The sequence below is a fragment of the Oreochromis aureus genome, linkage group 7 (assembly GCF_013358895.1).
Source record: "Oreochromis aureus strain Israel breed Guangdong linkage group 7, ZZ_aureus, whole genome shotgun sequence".
Taxonomy (NCBI): Eukaryota; Metazoa; Chordata; class Actinopteri; order Cichliformes; family Cichlidae; genus Oreochromis; species Oreochromis aureus.
Window position 1 is genome coordinate 42709579 of NC_052948.1, and position 22384 is coordinate 42731962.

The following is a 22384-nucleotide window of genomic DNA, read 5'->3' on the forward strand; positions in this document are numbered from 1 at the left end:
GCTGTTCTTTCTCAGCTGTTCTCAGCTGAGTTTCTTTAAATTGTGACATGATATCTCGTTTTTTGAGATCTTTTACTTCACTTTGTCCGACAGGTTCTAGTTAAGTGTTTTCTTGATTCAACAGGCCTGGGTGTGGTTAGTGAAACTAACCTCAGGTTTCTACAAATGTGATTAGTCACAGCAACCTTTTTTTACAAACAGTAGGCCCAGTAGGCGGGTGTGTTTAGTTTTTTCTCTTAATAAATGAAACCATCATTTGGAAAATGTGTTCTATATTTACCCGGGTTTTTAGTGTCTAACAATACATTTTGTTTGGTTTTAAGCATCTACTCTGTCTGACAGTATTGAGCAAGTTATTTTCATTTGTTCCAGTTCACAGGAAGTAGTAGAACCAATGGCAGGTCACAGAAGTTTTAAATGTAAAATAAACTTAACAATGACCTACAGTCATAGATATGTTGTTATCAAAGCTCGTTGTTTAGCATTAGGTCAAGGCAGTAAGGCAAATTCCTACATGTTTTATATTATATGCTGATATTGCACAGACTCTGGGAAGCTAAAAGGAACTAGTTAGCAGGAGAAACATTTCCCCCATTTATGTTTGTCAAATGCAAACTGAGATTAGAATCTGAAACAGTTATGTTGTGAATGGTATAGTTTTAAAGAAAGAGCGATAAAGTATGCAGCGCTGGATATGATAGTGTGGTGCATTAGGAAATACAGAACATACTTACAAAAAAGCCCACACATGTCTTGAAAGATAAAATAATAACTTGTTTTTGCACCTTTGTGTGAGGAAGTGAATATGAAACTCGACTAACATTACCATATTGAGAATGGGAGGGGAAAAAAAAACTTCCGCTAACTGAATGAGATCTTATCAAATTAGTTCAAGCATGCCCCCCCCACCACCACCAAAAAAAAAAAAAAAAAAAAAATCTAACTGGTGGAGACCACAGCTGTGGGTCAGATATAAGCAGCTTTTGCAGTTCACCCACAGATGTCAGGAGGGAAGACTTCCAGAGATTAACAGAAGATGGCCCTGCTTACATTTGCCCTGCTTCTCTCCATTGCTCTCCAAGGCTGTGGTAAGACAATAAAATAAAGTATAGTGATAAGATTAATTAAAGTGGAGGTTATTAATGAAAATTTCTTCCTGCAGCCTTGACTTACAGCAGCGGTGGTTTGGAAAGCGTTCCTGAAGAGTTAAAAGTAAGTGATTTCTCATAGTTAAACCATGTTTTACATTTATATCAGGGGTGTCAAACATAAGTGATGGGGGCCAGAATTCGGTCCACTGCACAACTTTGGAAAATCTTTTCATGAGTCTTACAGCATTGCCTACTAATGAAGGCCTCCTGCATGGCCACTCAAAGTAGACCAAAATAAATAAGTAGAAGACAGAATTGTTGCTGTTTTGACTATAGAAATTTCTAATTTTTACAATGCGTGCACAGGAAGAATTTTTTTCCATTTTTTAATTATAGAATTTTTTCTACAATTTAAGCCCCTCGTGCTAACACGGGGTCTTTTATTTACTACAGCGGCATTTCTTTGTCGTGTAGAAAACCTGAAATGAACTGTGGAAATTGCATTTCTTTTTCTTATGTTAAAATATCTCAGGCAGTCAGGGTGTAGCCTTTAAACTCACAGGAAGGGAAACTTCACTTGTCCGGCCCACTTATGATCAAAGAGGGCTGTATGTGGCCCCTCGATGTGAAAAGAGTTGGACATCTGTGATTTAAAATTTAGTAGTAGTTAGGAAAAAACTCACATAATTTCCCTGAGTACCATGAACATGTTTTGCAGACTTTTTCCCTAAAACTCTTTTTTTTGTGGGGAATTGTAATGACACTATAGGACTGTGAGATACTTTAGCACTGCTCACAGTGAGGGCAAAAGCAAACGTAAGGGCGCAGTGTTGAGAAGTGAGATTTTCATTTCTTCAAAATGAAGGAGTCTGCTGTCACGTGTCGAGTTATAAACAGTTGTAAAAGTTTTACCACCTACTTTCGAATCCAGATTGAATAAACTTTAAACCAAACTAAACTGTGCCCACAGCACAGAGATCCCAACACTGCAAAAACCTAGATTTAGGGTATTCATTTATGTTCATCATGTGATTTTGTGTTTTAGACCGGAGATGTTTGCCAGGACTGCACCAAAATATTTGAACTCCTTGTTGACATGCTTTCCAATGCAGACCTGCAGGTGAGTACACCTGGTGCCCGAGGAGCAAACATTCCTAAATGTTCAAATTTGTTCACTGATAATATTATCCACATCTTCCATGCCCATATTAAATAGATTATATAAGAATAAAATATGAGGCCTGTGGCATGAATACAGAAAAACTAAATTTTTTACATTCCAGTAATTTTTAGTGTAATCTTATCATCTAAAGCACATTTTTCACCTTCAGAGATGTAAATAATCTGTAACCAGTTGTGCATGTCTTAAAAACACACACACACACACCCCAAACTAAAGGTCACTTCATAGTTTTGGTGGTAAGCCACTTCCTATTTTTTCTAAGAAAAGTTGAAATGAAATTTCCCATTCAAATTTTGTTCAGACACACACACACACACACACTTGACTTCCAAGATCCTCTTTTGATCTAGCCTGATCTGGTTTACAGGCTCCAAGACAGAAATAAGATTTTTTTTTTATCACTTATGTTGATGGACATTGATATAAAAGAGGATGAACACATGGAAAGATGCAGAAAAAGATGTTTGGGATTTATTACATAGTATTTGTCTGGAGCTTATGTAGCAGAGCAGCATGGAGAAAAGCGGAGCGCACACTCGTGTGAAGTCAAGCAATGCCTTTATTTAATGAACACAGCAGTATTGTGAAAGCCCCCTTTTTTCCTTTTTCACACTAACATGGAGTGATGTATATATAAAATAATAAACAACACATCAGTGTCTGAATATTTGAGGTCCCCCAAACACAGCATTGCTCAGTGTCCACGCTTCATCTTTAAATCTGCTCGGCTCTGCAGCTACGAAGTAACACCTAAAAAATACCAGCGTTTAATCACATGTCACTGTATCGGTGCACACTGTTAATCACAAAAAACAGAAATCAGCTAAATATCTGTTACTAGCATAAAAAAAAACTGTTACACAATACTGTGCAAAAGTCTTGAACCACCCCTCGTTTGGTTGTGTTTTGCTGGGAAAAAGGTGCAGTGGTTCATTAAAATGTGCAAACATACATGGAAATACAGAGTAAGAGACAAAACCAGTCTGATTCTAATAAGGTTAAAAGTCAGTATTTGGTATGACTGCCTTTATTCTTCAACACACTCTAAACTGTTTTCTTGTTATTTCTTAATATTCTTATTAGTCTTCAGAAAGAGTTCTCCAGGCTTCTTGAAGGACATTCAAAGCTCTTCTTTGGATGTCGGCTGTCTTTTGTTCTGCTCTCTGTCAAGATGATCCCACACTGCTTCAATAATGCTGAGGTCTGGGCTCTGGGAGGCCCATCCATGACCATTAGTGGCAGGCACACCACTGGATGAAATGCATCCCCACACAACGGCAGATGCCAGATGGCTGTAAACCCTCACGGTTGGATCTCTTCACTGAGCTCCTCTGAAAATGACTTAAACCCAAAATGTTTCAAATGATGATTCATCACTCCATAAGTCCCGTTGGTCAACCTTCTTTCATTATTTCCCTTCCTTATGAATGGCTTCCTGCCAACCACCCTGTCCACTCAGACCATCTCTTGTTAGGCTATAACGAACACTTTTATCCTATATTTGTCCAGTTTCCTGAAACTTTTTAAGGACACGCTGCACATGTCTGCCAACCTTTGATTAGGTTTGTGCAAAAATACTACTAATACTAGGGTTTTGATGCTTGAATGCATCATAGGTCAGTATTAAGGGTCTTAACAAGAAAAAGGGGTTCAAGACTTTTAAATAGTATTATATAAAAATAATGTAAGCAAATATGAAAACATTAATAAATAGTAACATGCAGTGGCTTGCAAAAGTATTCGGCCCCCTTGAACTTTTCCACATTTTGTCACATTACAGCCACAAACATGAATCAATGTTATTGGAATTCCACGTGAAAGACCAATACAAAGTGGTGTACACGTGAGAAATGGAACGAAAATCATACATGATTCCAAACATTTTTTTACAAATAAATAACTGCAAAGTGGGGTGTGCATAATTATTCAGCCCCCTGAGTCAATACTTTGTAGAACCACCTTTTGCTGCAACTACAGCTGCCAGTCATTTAGGGTATGTCTCTACCAGCTTTGCACATCTAGAGACTGAAATCCTTGCTCATTCTTCTTTGCAAAACAGCTCCAGCTCAGTCACAGCGTTTGTGAACAGCAGTTTCCAGATCTTGCTACAGATTCTCGATTGGATTTAGACACCAGACAGGTCAGGGATAAAGTTATTGAGAAATTTAAAGCAGGCTTAGGCTACAAAGATTTTCCAAGCCTTGAACATCCCACGGAGCACTGTTCAAGCCATCATTCAGAAATGGAAGGAGTATGGCACAACTGTAAACCTGCCAAGACAAGGCCGTCCACCTAAACTCACAGGCCGAACAAGGAGATTGCTGATCAGAAATGCAGCCAAGAGGCCCATGGTGACTCTGGACGAGCTGCACAGATCTACAGCTCAGGTGGGGGAATCTGTCCATAGGACAACTATTAGTCGTGCACTGCACAAAGTTGGCCTTTATGGAAGAGTGGCAAGAAGAAAGCCATTGTTAACAGAAAACCATAAGAAGTCCCATTTGCAGTTTGCCACAAGCCATGTGGGGACACAGCAAACATGTGGAAGAAGGTGCTCTGGTCAGATGAGACCTAAATGGAACTTTTGGCCAAAATGCAAAACACTATGTGTGGCGGAAAACTAACACTGCACATCACTCTGAACACACCATCCCCACTGTCAAATATGGTGGTGGCAGCATCATGCTCTGGGGTGCTTCTCTTCAGCAGGGACAGGGAAGCTGGTCAGAGTTGATGGGAAGATGGATGGAGCCAAATACAGGGCATTCTTGGAAGAAAACCTCTTGGAGTCTGCAAAAGACTTGAGACTGGGGCGGAGGTTCACCTTCCAGCAGGACAACGACCCTAAACATAAAGCCAGGGCAACAATGGAATGGTTTAAAACAAAACATATCCATGTGTTAGAATGGCCCAGTCAAAGTCCAGATCTAAACCAATCGAGAATCTGTGGCAAGATCTGAAAACTGCTGTTCACAAACGCTGTCCATCTAATCTGACTGAGCTGGAGCTGTTTTGCAAAGAAGAATGGGCAAGAATTTTAGTCTGTAGATGTGCAAACTGGTAGAGACATACCCTAAAAGACTGGCAGCTGTAATTGCAGCAAAAGGTGGTTCTACAAAGTATTGACTCAGGGGCTGAATAATTACGCACACCCCACTTTGCAGTTATTTATTTGTAAAAATGTTTGGAATCATGTATGATTTTCATTCCACTTCTCACATGTACACCACTTTGTATTGGTTTTTCACTTGGAATTCCAATAAAATTGATTCATGTTTGTGGCTGTAATGTGACAAAAATGTGGAAAAGTTCAAGGGGGCCGAATACTTTTGCAAGCCACTGTATTTGTGTAATGCCTTGTTCTCAAACACTACCACATGACACCATAGTAAACAAGTCTGAAAAAAAAAGCTGCTACTGTTAGGCACAAATAGAAAACTGAATAGTATTCAATCAGTTCACTTGTTAACTCTGACTGTTAAGATTTTGTACTGAAGCTTTACATCCACAACACTTTGATTTTGTTTTAGGGCCTCACATAGTATTAGTAGGTAGTTAATGAGCATGTTGTGATTGGTTGAAAGCTAAAGGGGCAGAAGTCAGATTTAAATGCATTTTAATAAGTCAACAAGTATTTTTATATAATGTGAAAACGAAAAACTGCGAAACCTGCTTCTCTGCTTATTTAGCTGAAGACAAAATGGGCTACCAGTCTTTAAGTCAATGATCTGACTCACCGCTTTATTCTGCACAGAAAAAGATCATGAATGGCATTGAAAGCGTGTGTGCACTCATGCACGGTCCAGCTGCCAATCTCTGCAAACAAGAGGTGGAGAAGATGTTCCCACTGGCCATCAATTTTGTTACTTCCATCTTGGTAAGTCTAATAAGTCAGAGACTGGATGCATCCTTGAGTTTGGCATTTCTGACACTATTGAGAAGTCAGTAAACATGTTTTTCTCTCTTCCACAGAAACCAGCAGAGGTGTGTAAAGTCCTTGGGCTCTGCAGCTCTTGTGATAAAGAGCAGATGCTCAGCTATTTTGCCCATGAGGCCCTTCAGGCTGCTGTGACAAGTGATAATGTGAGTATCTGAAGTTTAGAAAGACACACTTGGGGGGGACAAAATAAAAAAAAAAATCCCCATTGTGCTGAACTCTTGCCATTTATGTGCCTCAAACAGGTGAAGCCCTCAACCGAATGCTCCTTCTGCACCTTCCTCATCAAGACTTTGGAGGGTTTGCTTCCTAAAGAAAGAACCGAGGTGAAACACGGTTGTGTGGCGCACATGAAAACAGTACTTCCTTGTGCTGCCCACAGACACTTAAAAGCCATCAGACCACACAGCTGAGAGTAATCACTCTCCGTGTTTTTTACTCTGCTCCTCTTCTACAGGAAGCTGTGGTCAAGCTGCTGGAAGAGATCTGCCATATTCTGCCGGCCGCCTACCGCAACCAGTGTGAGACTGTGATTGACAAGGTCAGCAGGACAGTGCTGGATGCAATCCTGGCTTATGCGACCCCGCAGGCCATCTGTCACCTCATGCACTTCTGCAAAGGGGAAGAATCTCCGCTTGTGGGTCAGTTTGTCCTCCCTTGCTTTTATTGCAGCGATTGTGATTATTTACTCAATCTGTCATATGTTGGACACAAGATCTCCAGAGACCAGGATGTCCATTAATTTGTCTTGTACATGCTTTATATTTAAAAAGTTTAAGTGCAGACCTAATATGGCATAATACAATAGTTACAACTGCTTCATTCATGCATTACAGTACTATTTAGGCCCAGGAACTGAGATTTAAATTGGATGCATCCGTCTAATCTGAAAGCACAAATCAAAATGCACAAAACCTCCCTTTAAAGAATTCTCAGTTACCAAGTGAACTTCCTTCCATCTCCTGCTTTAAACCTGCAGATCCATGCACTCTGACAACATACAGATGCAGAGACGTCAAGACTGCTCTCAAGTGTGGAGTAAGTAAACCTCTATTACAATGAATTCACTTGTTCAGCTTTCAGATACTGCAGTATTACATGCGATCCATGTCTCACTCTGTGCAGACTCTCTTCTACTGCCACAAATTTGCCTGGAAGCCTCTGAACTACAACACAATCTAAAGGGTTAAGGTGGGTGTACATTGATTTCACGCAAACTGTAATCAAAGTAAAAAACATGCAGTATCAATAACACAACTTCTTTTCAAAGCAGCTCTAATAAGAGTCAGCGTGGGGGACGCAGCCGATATTTCATCGTGCACCAAATCTTCATCAGCTTGACATCTGCAGCATTTTAACAGCATTTCACATCCCAATTTGATTTCTTACTGCATATTGTAATTTTTGCATTACATATTCAGCCTGCACAGAGTTATGAAATCCAGAAAACATTGTGCTCAAGTGTCATCTTTACTCCACTACTGCTACTTCTTGAAGCACAGTAAACATTACTGGCTCACAGAGTTAAATTTCACTTTTTGCCTATGTGCTTTTTTTTTTTTTTTTTTTATACACCAAACATTTATCAAGTTTCCTGTCTCTTCTTTAATAAAGTGTTTTTGTAGTGTTTCCCAGTTGACGACTCATCCTTTGCTGTTTAACAGACTTATGTTTGAGATTTAGAAGTCAAACGAGGTAAAAGTGTTTGAGTTGACTGCTGAATGTAGGGTGGGCACAGATATTTTAGTCTTTAGTCATCTTCCTACTTTCAAGTCAGCAGTTTGGCAGAAGTACTAAAGCACAAATAGAAACAGTTTCTGTCTGAGGAAGTGCTCGTTTTTACCACCTCGCAGACATAGGATCACTTCTGCTTTATTCAAAAACACAAAGTGTAATCTACAGCAACGCAATTTAAAGATGTTGAAGTTAGCCCTTCATATAAAACAAGCACAGCCTGTAAGCACAAAGCAAGGGTGCATTTTATTTCAACAGTTTAAGAGAAAGTCAACAACAAATCACACTCAGAAATACCAAAGACGGAAACTAGCCTTGGGGTTGTCAGGAGGTCAGGGTCAAAAAGGTAAGTAGTGTACTTGGAGGTAGGGGAAGAGGAAATTTGCAAGAGGAGAAAAGGCACTTTTTTCACATTTAGCAACTGCTGACAGACTTAAATGATTTAAAAAACAGTGAACAAGGGAGGGAGTGCTCCTCAAACACATCGTCCACAGGAGACATGTAAACAGGCTGGTTTCTCTGTACAACACCAACTACCATTTTCTCCATCTGTGGATGAGCGGGAGGAGGCACAAAGTTTAAAAAGTAGGTTCCTTAATTTAAATAACCACTGAGACATCAGCCCCTTTTAGACACAGCATCCTGTTACTGTGATTGTATCCTGATGCGTTTGCTGCATGCCTGAAAGAGCATGATAAAAAACATAAAACTGCAATCTTACCAAACACTGCAACATTAATATATCACTTTAACCATGCGCCAAGTCTGAATGAACGTGGTCACATAAATGCGACACCTGCATCTCTGTGGGTTGCTCAACTCACAAGAACGTAACCTAGAAATAAATACGCTGGACACCAACTCTTCCACTCGGCGGCAAGATTAAAACAGTCGTCTACAACTGATCCCTCTGTCAGAGGCTGTGTGTGAGGGTGCAGCTCTCAAAAGCACAGTGCAGCAGACGGCAAAATGGGAACAGTAAAGTGTGGTTACACTTCACAGGAGAAAATTTAATTAGCACAGCAATAAGTGCACAAATGCCAGATATAAAGCCTGCTGGATGACCGTCACTACTGTGGGAGTGTCTGAACAAAGATGGGGGAACATTAACCCTCTTTCAGACATGTTTGACAGATTTGTAGGGGCAATTTAAATCTGTAGTACATGCAAAGAGCCACAAGGTGGTGCTACAGGAGTCAGACTAAAAACCTACTTCACTATAATTTTGGGGAACACAGCACCATCTAGCTGCATGATGCAGGTATATTTTAAACCTGCCAATAACCAACACAGGAACATCCAAATGCTGCAAGCCTGAGTTCAATCAGCATTTAGGTGAGAAGTGCAACAGGAAAAGCATTTAAAAGGCAAATACTCTATAAAAGCCTCAGGTTTGAATCTAGCCAGGGTCTGACAATAACGCATACATGAACAATCTAGAGTTTTAGTAAAAAGTGTCTCAGTCTCTTTAAAAGAACAGCAGTTATCTCAGAACTGTTTCTCGTGGAAACATTTGATTTGTCACAATCACAGTCCACAATGTATGGCATTAAATATGAATACATCTCTTTAAAAACAAATATTTTAAAAGAAAAGCTTCCTTTACAACTTCTGCATTCGATTAACAGCATCTGTACATGCAATATGTAATTTAGGTAACCTTAAGAACTACTAACTGCAGCTGTGCGGCGCTCACATCTTTGTGATGTAGCTTTACTCTTCATGTTCCACTTTCCCATTGAGTTCAGGCGGGACAAACCAGGATAGGCAACAAGATTGGGAAAATGTTTCTGAATTTAAAAAAATAATATAGACTTGACAAACATTCAGTTGTCCCTCCTTGCTGGGCAAACTTAGGTCCCACATTCAAACACCACCATAAATTATTTCAAGTACGGTGTTTCCATGAGATAAAGGCAACCCTGCTTAGAGGTGAGGGAGCCCGGGTTTCTCTGTAATACACCCAGACTCTGTCTCAGTAATGCCAAGTACTGTGCCTTCATCTTGGTCAGCAGAACGTTGACACATTTAACATAATTTGTAACATTCACATTGTTTTAAAACCTACAAAATAAATCGAGGTACAGCCCAACATAACCACGAGATCATAGCAGCTTCTGACTTCTCTGTAAAACGTCAGAAAACACTGGCCTGAAGGGACAGCACAAATAAAAATCTAAATAAATAGATTTTTTAAAAAAAAACCAAAAAAAAAAAAAAAAAAAACCTGTAGTGTTTGACCCATCTGTGCCATCAAAAGTTTAAAAAAATTTTTTTCTCTTTTTTTAAAAAGCGGAATAGAAGATGTTACTGTACTGTGAAGTTACCGTCAAGTTAGACAAAACATTTCCACTGATCACTTCTAAAACTACACTGCAGTGAGATTCTGAATTGGAAGGTTGTGGAATACTAGAAGTGTTTTCATTACTGTATGCAAGTATGTTTTAATATAGAGGTGTCAATAATACCAGATTTGCTGACATACAAATCGGTGCACTCTTTTCATAGGTGTGCCAGGAAACATGATCTCCATTAATTATGCAAAAGAAAAAGAAATGCACCAGAAATGATTTGAGTCTGGCTGCAGCGCTTAAATTCTGGTCTTGGCAACTGAACTGAAATAGCTATTTTTTTCTCTGCAGGGATGTGTACCAACATGTGGATAAAGGGCATTTTTTATGTAGCAAAGGCTGTCAAAGTGTGGCTGTGAGGTGAAGAATTTTAAAAAAGGAGAAGACTGGAAGGAGGAAGGATGACAGATACAAGGCCCATTAAACGGGAGGGGGGTGTTCAGTACATCAGCTTCTTTGGCACCTCCCATGAAAAGACATCACGACCAAAGTGACCGTAAGCTGCTGTGTGCTGGTAGATGGGCTTCTTCAGGTCAAGATCCCTGAAACAAGAATTAAATAGAGTGACTCTCCAGCTAAACATTTAAACATTTCTGCTCTTGGTAGTCGGCATCACAAATGCTAGTTGGCTAAAGGAACTAGTTTAATAACATACAATAGCTGAAACTTGTTGTTTAGAGATGTTAAAAACACAACATGATTGTAGAGGAATGTTATTTCATATAACTCAAATACGCATGCAGTAGTTGCACAGCCAGTGTTTTACCTCATCTAACAGACTAGGTTCCATTTTGAGAGTTTTCTGACATTTAGGCCCCAGACCTAAAAGCCGGTCAGTGATCCACCAGCAACGACTGGTCATGAGCAAAAAACATTCTCAAAAGGGTAGGAAGCACTTGGTGGAGATTGTGATCAATTTCACCCTGTGACTGCTGGGAAAGAGGTGTATAGTTTTGCACCAAAAACCTTGTGATTGCTTTGGTTGCTAACAGACTGTTGCAATCGTCTGCAGACAAGTTGGCATCTTCTTTGCAAACTGCAAACACAGAAGTAGTAATCGCAAGTACAAGGTTTTTGGTGTAGTATTTTGTCCAAGAGGTTCAGTAGGTGATATACTAAGCAGAGGCTTGAGCTCCAACTTCAAGTATACCACATGCGAAAGGACTCTTGGGCAAGACATTAAACTGCAAATTGCTACATTCATCCATTTGAGTGTGTGGATTTTAGGGGGGGTGAAGAGAATAATGTCTGATTGGGTGAATGAGACTTTCACTGCTAAAATATAGAGAAGTAAAACCACCTACTTTGTGCCCAATTTCACCTACCAACTACTTGCCAGCTGGTCAAGGAATCCACATTTTTCTCCATAGTAACCATAGGCTGCCAGATGGTCACTGACCAGTTTCTAGGCCTGTACAGCTATGGACTTAGACTACATGACTAGCCTTTTTATGCCTCTTGTTTAAAACCAAATGACAGCAATCCTAATAAAACAGAACTGAAGTGCAGGTTTGGTAGCAAAGATCTGATACTGTCCCAGAATACCTGACAATAACTCCTGGACGGAGGTCAAAGTTCTTGTTCACAATGTCCAGCAGCTCCCTTTCACTCTTCTGGGAGGTCCCGTAGTGGAAGATTGAGACAGAGAGGGGATGGGCAACACCAATGGCATAGGATACCTAAAACAATTGTTAATCATACACACATCATTCAAAAATAATGACAGGGGAGACATTTTAACACCAAACCACTCCACATGTGCTTTAGTACACTGATCAAAGTCAAAAATCTTCTCCAATTCAATTATGAGTGTGATAATACAGAGCTGATAATTGCTGCAGTCAAGCCCAGGAATAGTGAGCTTACGGACAAGCTACAGAGACCAGTTAGAACTGCTCACCACTTGATTTGCTTTCCCAATAGTGCAGCATTGAGAACTTTTTAACTGTAGAGTACATTTTACAACATACTGTATACACTGATCAACAACTCAAGCCTAGGCAGTAACACAGAAAATATTTTCTACGCTCTTATAAAGCACAGGAATCCAATACCAGCAAATGAAAATCCAGAGCAAGATGCAATGATGCATGTACAATGGTAACAGGTTTTTGCAGAAAAATTAAATATGAAAACATTAAAAGGTGATTAAACCAACAAGCAGAATTCGATAGATGACAAGCTGGTGCACGACTGTCTACTAGGAGCTGTAATCACTGCTCTTTGTGAGATGTAAAACCATGAATTTGAGTACCTTCAGTTCTAGAGGCAGCCGAGTTTTAAATCCCATTATATGCAGGTTTTAGATGGAGTAAAACTGATATACTGTGTACTCACCTGGACCAAGACACGCTTGCAGAGCCCAGCTTTTACTAGAGATTTGGCCACCCAACGGGCAGCATAGGCTGCAGAGCGGTCTACCTTTGTGTAGTCCTTCCCAGAAAAAGCTCCACCGCCATGGGCTCCCCAACCCCCATAAGTATCGACAATGATCTTACGCCCGGTCAGTCCAGCATCACCCTGCCAGAAGTAAAGGTGGAGGTATTAGTCCATTAAATCTCACTAGAAAGTTTAATGACCTCAGTGTGACAGCATGGCTGCCTTCAAAAGGTTTACAGCTTTTGCCTCACCTGTGGTCCTCCAATGACAAAGCGACCACTGGGCTGCAGGTGGTAGATGGTGTCATCATCAAGAAACCCGCTGGGAACCACAGCTTTCACCACCCGCTCCTTCAGAGAGCAACGCATCTCATCCAAACCTACGCCCTCATCGTGTTGCACAGAGATCACAATTGTGTGGACGCGCAGAGGTACCATGGCTCCTCTATCCTGCCTGTACTGAACAGTCACCTGGGGGAGAAAACAAAAACAGGTGATGGCTCCAGCTAGTATGATCATAGGTTTGAACAAACGTAAGCAAAACAGTTTGCAGGAACATCCCTTGAGTAATAAAGACATGTATCTGTATTTACTGCAAATATTTTCCCTGCCTGTGGCTAAAGCATTGATAGTTAATGTGAGGATGTCATTTAGCTAACAGTATCTTTCCAAAAAGAGCATAAAAAAAAAAACCCACAACACAAATCTTCATTTCTTGCAGAGCTCCCAAAATGTAGGACAGATAGTACTGTCCAATTTGATCAGAACTATAAATATAAGTGGTATAAAGATGTTGTAGCTTCTGTGTTTGAAAAGTGAAATCTGTGCACAAAAGCTTTAAATCTGCAATGTTTTTAAGGTCCACCAGGTGGAGATACCTGCCTTTTGCACATTGCTTTTTGGCTTTAGATAACAGTAATGGGAAAATGAGGGCTTAATGGGAAAGACATGCAGCAGTGGACCTTTGATTGGAGTTGAATTTGGGCTGTTGCATTTAGCTTTTCAACACACAGTCACCTGCTTACCATGCAAGATAAACTGGTGCCCAGGAAAGACTAAGAGTAAACATGTTCAAGTCAGAATGTACTCTTTGCAAGTCAGTTTTATAAACCGTCTTCACACATTCCATCAGAAAGGAGGATAATCCATGGTATGACTTTCATCTACCATGTTGTTAGCCAATGAGTGTGCAGTTTCACCGTCAAACCTGCTCTCTCCTCACATCAGGTTTTAAAAACCACCAAGATGGCAAAAAACTCGTTTTGAGGCTTCAAAGCTGGACTTCCAGAACTAATGAGTGGCATCATGGTAGCTACATCCACCTTTTACACCGTCTGTGTGAACCTTTATAAACTGCATCAAAATGTACAAGAGTCAACGTCAAATGCACCAAAACAGGAACAGAGGGCACCAAGCACTTTAAACACAGAATGTAAAACATTACCATTCATTATTTATACACAGTATTAAGATTTCCCTTTTACAGAGTGTCAAAGCAGGAACTCAACATTCAAACCACACTTAAATCTGCAAATACTGTCTAAATTATTCAGTACAGTCAGAAATAGAGTTACAGCCAATTACCAACTAACCATAAGTGTACAAACTGAAGAGGGGAAAGAAAAAGAAATCAAAAAAGCCGACCAACAGAAAGAAATAAACAAATTTATCTTCCACCTACACTTAAAACAACTTAAAGAACTGGCTCCAAACTGTAAATATACTTTGACCACATACCTGAGTTTTGGAATCGGGGCGGAGCCAGGGCAGCTCTCCATTTCTCCGCAATTCAGCCATCTTGGCATTGAGCTTGTGAGCCAGGACAATGGTAAGAGGCATGCACTCCTCAGTCTCATCAGTGGCATACCCAAACATCAGACCCTGCCACAGTTGTAGTAATGTGTCAGATCATTAAAGTACATTACTGTTACATTTCTGGCTTCAGTTACTTGGCTCTAGACAAAATGTATGAATCAGCTGACCTGATCACCGGCACCGACATCCTCCTCTTTGCGATCCAGGTGAACTCCCTGGGCAATGTCAGGGGACTGCTGCTCCAAAGCCACCAGCACATTGCAAGTCTTGTAGTCAAAGCCTATAAATCCCCCAAAATAAGCCTCAGTAAAATGTTTAAGCTTATCATTATACGTCAAAATAAAGTAGTATTAGGACAAATTTTACGTCAACTGTGTTTGTCATTATGTGCAAACAAGATCTGTAGACCAACTATAGTTGATAATAATAAAAAAAAAGTTAAAGAATCTGTCAGCCTACGTCCGTTATATCAGTGGCATTAAGCCCAAGTGGTGGCACAAGTGTTTTTATCAAAAGGTAATAATCAGACTTTAAGATTTACTGTAATTATCTCCAAGAGAGAAGAGAGTTACCACTACTTTTCCTTCTTTGGCCTTTTGGATATAACTGCACACATATGAACCTGAGCTAAACTCACAGCTAGCTGCTCTTACCTTTGGAAGAGTCGTTATAGCCAATATGTTTAATTGTGTCCCTGACAACCTTCTGGTAGTCCACATTAGCCCTGGAGGTGATTTCCCCAGCCAGCAGGATCATCCCAGTCTTGGCAACAGTTTCTGAGGACAAAAAAAAAAGAAAAAAGAAAAAAAAGAAAACCCAAAACAATATGCAGTGAAAGCAATGAAACTAAAAGCAATAATGCAAATGGCCTGAAGCAAAGGCAGTTCATTAATAACCGTCGCCATGTCTGCACCTAAATGCCACCCTAGGGCAGAACTTTGAAAGCACATGATAGATCATTTGAATACAAGCCCCTAAAAACAACATTTTTTTTTTTTAAAAAGTACATTTTCAGACTGGTATTGTTTCAGTGATCATGTCAGTTTACATCAACTCTGGAATATAAATTTCACATTGTTCACACTGGTCAGAACTCACCAGTGCAAACAGGAAGCAGAGGGCTGATTGTTTGAAAGATATACTTTAGAGGAAGAGCAGTAATGCAACAGATACTGAAAGTAACTCTAGCAGAAATTGCTCTTGGCAGTAAAAGCCAGATTTACAATTTGATGACATCATAGACAAGCAGTACCCTCATAAAGAGGGTTTTAAAAAGTTGTGTATGTGTCAGTTTAAGGGGTCCTAAAAGGCAGAAGTAGAGCAGATCCTAGGCATGATTGTACAAGCTGACATTTCAAGGTTAAAATGAGGTATTGGGACTGCATGTCTGCAGACGTCAGTTTAGTTAAAAAAAACAAAACAAAACAAAACAAAAAAAACCTACCCAACAGTGGATTCATGCCTCTGGGTTTATTTGGCACGGCAGGCACTTCTTAACCAAAAGCCCTTCTGAAATTTTTCATAGAAATCTCTCTATACATCACACCAGTGCAGCCAACAATACAACAATACCAGTTTCCTCCAGTGCATTTCAAACTACTTCTGCTACCATTTTTGGAAGATAATAAATCAGTTCAAAGAGAAAAGTCAACTGGTATTCTGGAGCAATGGAGGAACACCACAAACAAAAGCATGCATTGGCCATTTGCATAGCCTACATTATATGTGCCACATAATTTGGACTCCTGTGTCGATTCTAAGCTTAACTGAGTTTAATAAGTCACTACCATACCAGTGTACCAGTGGCTAATTCAGTGTGGATGATGACTAATAGATGGTGCTGGTCTTGTTTTGTATACTTACTGCTGTGGCATAAGACTCTGCATTTCACATCAATACTCCCTACAAGCTTCATGATCAGGATATGAGAGGTCATTCAATATTGTTGTGGAAAGATTTTGAGAACAGGTTTCAGTCCAGCAGCACAGATTTTCAACAAACACTCATGCAGAAATATGTCTCCAATTGAGAACAACAATAACAAATGCACGTATTGTCAAAATATGAAATATGTGGCTGAAGGTTATTTAACCCAGAGAATCTTTTAAAGATGAGCTTGATGTAGTTGAACCAACATTCTTTCCTGTGACCAGGTGAATACCAATGTCTCATTTGTGTGGGAGCACCTCAAGGCCCAGAAAAATTACACAACACAAGCCAAGTAGTAGCTTAGGTTTAAACATTAAAAATTTGGGATAAATAGATTTAATCCTTAGAGCTAGCATCTTAGGTTGTAGTGCGCCTGCATAAAAGTTTGCGTTATTACATGAATCCAGGAAACATTTAAAAATTTGCCAAGGACTTTTGACTCATGATACAGTTCATTTACAGTGGCTCCTTAGTCCTTGAAGTTCATTTGAAATTTGAGAGATTTTTCACAGGGAGGGAATGCATAAGAAAGTGTCCCTAAATGTGTTAAATGTGTTCATGGGTGGTTCCTTACCCTTTTTGTAACATGCCCAATTCTGCATACATATGGTTCAACAGTGAATCGTGTGCCATAGTAAAAAGAACAAACAAACAACAAAAGCAGCCTTTATGGTTGCCCTGCCTCTTTGACTTACCACATGCTACTTTGGCATCAGGATCTTGTCTGAGGTGTGCATCCAACACAGCATCGCTGATTTGGTCACAGATTTTATCTGTGGAGCAAAATACGCACAACAGTTTAATGCAATTCATTAGTTTGGTTGGTAAAATGATGATAACAGCTGATGTTTTACTTTATAATTAAATGAATGAAACATTAAATTATGAATATTATCCACAAGCCAAGTCTCAAATTAAAAGTCACAATCGTTAAGAGGTTTTACACTTCTTGCCACTTAAGGCATTTTGTTGAAACCATTTTAATGGATAATGACTAGTTTTCAATCAGCTGTAACAAAAGCAAAAATTATTTCAATGCAAAACAGATGCAAAGATATTTGTGCTTGTTTTTGCCCCTTCATGATGTCGTTTCCACATTTGATTGCTTGAATGCAAAGAAATTGAAACCTGTAGCCTAAACTCCATATCCACATATTTGGAGGCCTTTAACCATAGTAGTGGTTAGTGTGTTGGTCTTCAACTTCAATATTTCCAAAAAACAAATTATAGAACCGGTGTGACAGGATTCACAAATTGAGACCAATTTTTCTTCCCTTACAACTGCAAAGGCTGTGAATGGGACTACTTTGCCCTCAGAGTTGAGCACTACCCCTGCAGTACCTATATTTAGGAGTACTGGTAAGCCTATTATCTGTTGCAACAGAGCTGCCCCAGTCTGAGACTGAGAACTGCAGCACGCTGTGCCCCAAGCTGCTCAATAATTCTGCAATTAAAGCATGCAAGACCTCAGTTTTGGCTTCTTGTAAGTCTTTTCACTGAAAAGATTTAACTAGTCTTGTCCCAGCAGTGAAAGCACAGCGTTTTCAATGATGGCTTGAGTGCTCTAGTAAGCCCTTACAGTGAATTAGCCAACACAAAAGCAGTCCTGCCACGGGCCCAAGCCTCATTAAGCTTATTAAGTTAAGTTTTTGTTTGAGCTGTTTAGGAGCGGTGTCAGTCTTACTTTGGGGGTAGCATTGCTAACATAAGAGCGGCTTGAAAAGTGGCGATAAAGCGGGACAAAACAACTCCTAAACATCTCCGACAAATGAAGCACCATTACCTGCCTGAACCTATGCTATGATGCAGTGCTAAAAGGTAGCCAAGGGTCCCAAATAAACACAAATTTGCGTTTATTGCCAACACCCCCAACGGTTTAAAACATCTGACTGCTCGCTATATACCGACGGAGGGATGGGGTGGATGTGATTGACAAGCACCAACAGTCGGGCTAACGTGATGTTAGCATGCCAGCTAGCCGCCATGCAGCTAGCATGCAACCGTGACTTTGAGCTTTCAAATAAACGATTTCCTTAACTTCCAAGGAGTATAAATGATTACAGGTAGGGTCTGTAAGGTGTGTGGGATACTTTACATTTTGTATAAACTGTTTAACAGTCCACAAAACTCTACAGAGAGGCTGAGCAGGCCATTCTTTCATTCATGTTTTCTGAGTTAAAACTGATATTTACATCGCTTTAGAGTTTAGCCGATATTAGACTGCTCCAGCCAGTGTAACTTTTAGCCATTTCCCTTTTAAAACAAACTTCACATTTATAGTTTTCGCCGCATTTTCACTTAAATTAAGTTGTGTCCGCTTCTTTGTGTCCCTTTTACTTAATATCCCCTGACTTTACTGTTCAAAAATAAATTAAACAAGCCACTGAAATTATTATTATTTCTACCTTTTCAATAAACTCCACTCAGACATGCCAAGCTAGCAGCGCTACTCAACCTTGTTTGACAGGCTAACAGGATGCTAGGCTAATTATTATGGTCAAGGAGGAGGGGGGGAGGGAACTACCTCACAGACAGGGAATGGCACGTTAAAACTTACCGGGGTGTCCTTCTCCAACTGACTCAGAAGTGAAGAGGAAGCAGTCTTCATCGTAAACCGAGCTGCTGCTGTTAATGAAACCGTTCATCTGGTAGTTCATTTTAGCTACTCTTAGCTAACAAGCTAGCCGACTATATACCTGCTTATACAACTTTGATAGAAAACCGGGAGACACGTTTTACACCTTCACCCGGGTCACCTGCTCGTTCTTCTCTCACACATACACACGCACACACACAATGCGACAACCACAGTTAAGTTCAGCGAAAACAGGACGGACCAGAGCAGATGAATTTATGGTCTGCACAAATTTCCCCAGACCCCTCAAGTCATTGCTCTGCAGCCAATGTTATTGTTGAGCACAGCCCATGTGGTGCTCATGGGCGTGCTCATACCAAGAGCTAAATGCCAAATGGCCCTGAAGACAAATGGCAATAAAAACTCAAGAGTGAACTCTGAGATCTGCTGCACGCTGTATTTTGTTGCGTTTAGTATTTGGAAAGCAGTTTCCAACGTTTGTGACAAGATGTTATGGTCTAGAATGTGGAAATACAAAACTAAGAACCCTAATAAACCATGATTGCACTATTAAAATATGTGCCATGTGAGGGATTAATTTATAGCGAGACTGTAAATATGTAAAGTAAATATTTTCCACTGTACTGTGTGCAAAGTGTTTACATATCTTTTATTTGTACTGAAAACATTATGAGATGTGTAAAGAGAATGGGAAGAGGTCAAACAGTTTTTTGGAAAACAACACAATTTCTGTAATTCCCTCTGCACACCAGCACAATGGATTTAAATCAAACAATTAACATGTGATTCAAGTGGAGACTTTCAGACTTAATTCAAGGGGTTTAGCAATTGTATTGCATTAACTGTTTAGAAAGTACAGCCACTTTTCAGAGGCTCAAATGCAATTGAGCAATTGACTGACAAGCAGTTTCATGGCCATGTGATGAATGTTCCCCGATAATTCACAAAAAAATAAGCAGATAAGTTGATTCTAAGCATCCAACCTTTGGTAGCTTTCCACTGGAACACTCAATAAAAGGTCCAAAGGAAAGATGGTGCAAGCGAAGACTGAAAAACCAGAGAAACAGCAACAACTTTAGGAAGAAATTCACTGACCAGCTCAGCAACACCAAAAGGCCTAAAACATGACAGAAAACAGCTAAAGTGGATGATGACAGAATTGTTTCCATGGTTAAGAAAAACAGCTAACAAAACATCTAACATAGTCAAGAAGGAGGAATGTAAATACAAATGGGTTTTACAACAAGATGCAAACCACTGGTTACACCCAAAAATAGGAAAGTCAGATTAGATTTAGCCAGAAAACATCCAAAAGAGAGCACAGTTCTGGAAAAAAAAATTATACAGATGAAAACAAAACAAACTTGCACCATAATGATAATGGAGAAGGAGAGAAACAGCTCATGATCTGAAGCATATCACATTATCTGCCAAACATGTTGGAGTCAATGATATTGCATGGGCATGTATGGGTACCAGTGAAACTGGGTCACTAGTGTTTATTGATGATGTGACCGCTGATAGAAGTAACAGCATGAACTGTGAAGTGTACAAGGCTATACTCGCTGCTCATGTTCAGCCATATGCTGCAAAACCGATGACTCAAAGCAACCCAAGAGTTTCACAAGGTAAAGAAATGTCTTCAGTGGTGAAGCAGTCACATGATTTCTGTAATTCTTAATCATATTATGTAATACTATTATTAAATCCACAAACTAGAGCTGAAATTCTGCACTCCACTCACATCTTGATCCACTTTTAAATCCACCGTGTTGGTGTACATAGGCAAAACTACAAAAGATATGTCACTGACCAAAGATCTAATGTACTTTTGGAAGTCAAAGCTTTGCATCTATTTTTTCAATAAGGTGCAGCATTTATTTTTTTTAGATGCTGAAGAAATTCAAAAGTAATGTTAATGTAATGAGATCACACTCCATGTTTTTGTTATCCAAACTTGTTCTTTGTGTTCTGGGATAGATAGAAAAACTAGAATTGGTGTCATAATCCATTAGATTAATTAATGAATTATTAAGGAACACCAAATAGCTCCAAAATTGTACAACCACATCAGGGCATCTCACCTTCATTTAGGTAGAACCACATAAGTATCTAATGGAAATATATCTTCTCCAGTGGTAAAGTGAATTGGAATTACAGTGTGGTGAAAAAGAGATTTTCACAGGACTGCACAGAATCCTGTTTTCTAACAATACAGCCATGAATATTAACATTTAACATGCTAACTGATTCAGGATCTGAGATGTAACTCTTATTTGTCTTATTTATTTATCCATTTATTTCAGTTTCTCTGGCCATTGTATGGTTAGTCCATCAAGTGCATTTGATCAGCAACATCTGGCTGATACTTACTGTCAATAGAAAATTGTACTTTTTAGTCAGTATAAGCTTTTAATGATATAAGTTTGCTTGTGACAGAATGCTGCATGATGATCATTTCCTAGCTTAGAACTGATTGTACTTTTCATTGTTTTGGACTGATTGTTCTTTATAAAACGTGTTCTGATATTTGTATCTGAATCTTCCCACAGCAATAGTAAGAAGTCAAACAAGCAGTTCTGACCTCACACACACACACACACACACACACACACACACACACACACACACACACAATCACATACGCATATGCTCACGTCACTGAACAAATGTATTCATTTTTCTTGTGTATAAATAAAGGCAGGTGCAAGAGCAGAGCGCGCACTTCACAGGGCCCCCACTCTGATGTGAGCGCTCTGTGAAACGCCCTTGCAAGTTAAAACTGCAGCTTCTGTGTGTGTCTTCACTCTTAGACTCTCAGCTGAAGAAGTGTCATTTAGAATAAATCTCTTGACACTTACCCTCTTAATCACTATGGAAGCAGTAAGTGTGTACTTATTTTTTCACATGACCACAGATAGTCCTGTGGTAAAGTTTCTTTTTCATGTAACTTGCTCAGATAAGAATTCCTTCTTTCTTATGCTGTTTCATCATCTGTGGTTTTGGAGCTTGGATCTTGTTCGGTAGAGTTCTTAACATATCATTGACTTGTTGTTGGACATACGAGAAAATGACTTTTTACCTTTTTGAAAACACTTTTCGAACACACCTTTTTAGTCTAGCATGCACTCTACACATACATGCAAAAATGGAAGTCGAGTCCACGTCTCTTATTTTTTCTGTTCATGACTGATGGATGGCCAACTACGTGTTTGCCCCTACATAGAGACTACACCCGAAAGTCTCTGCATGTGTTCTTCTTCCCCACTCTCGCCAAGTGCTTGCTGATAGGGGATTATTGGATTGTTGGGCTTCTCCAGCTGATATTGTAAGATCTTTACCTTACAATATAAAGCATCTTAAAATGACT

At 39.6% G+C, this 22384-nt stretch overlaps 2 protein-coding genes across 2 annotated transcripts; one reads left to right on the forward strand and one right to left on the reverse strand.

Moving 5' to 3' along the window:
• The first annotated feature begins 938 nt into the window (after window positions 1-938).
• On the forward strand, window positions 939-7840 carry LOC116322530 (prosaposin-like). The gene is made up of 10 exons (XM_031742620.2): window positions 939-1088; window positions 1163-1212; window positions 2137-2211; window positions 6029-6151; window positions 6247-6357; window positions 6457-6537; window positions 6669-6852; window positions 7191-7249; window positions 7337-7402; window positions 7485-7840. The coding sequence occupies exons 1-9, from the start codon at window positions 1037-1039 to the stop codon at window positions 7391-7393; spliced, it is 792 nt and encodes a 263-aa protein (XP_031598480.1). The 5' UTR covers window positions 939-1036; the 3' UTR covers window positions 7394-7402; window positions 7485-7840.
• On the reverse strand, window positions 7762-19325 carry mat2aa (methionine adenosyltransferase II, alpha a). The gene is made up of 9 exons (XM_031742482.2): window positions 18976-19325; window positions 17114-17191; window positions 15143-15265; window positions 14657-14769; window positions 14412-14555; window positions 12927-13145; window positions 12634-12816; window positions 11842-11975; window positions 7762-10838 (listed from the first exon to the last, which is right to left on the reverse strand). Exons 1-9 carry the CDS (start codon window positions 19073-19075, stop codon window positions 10736-10738), a joined length of 1197 nt encoding a protein of 398 aa, XP_031598342.1. The 5' UTR covers window positions 19076-19325; the 3' UTR covers window positions 7762-10735.
• Window positions 19326-22384: the final 3059 nt, after the last annotated feature.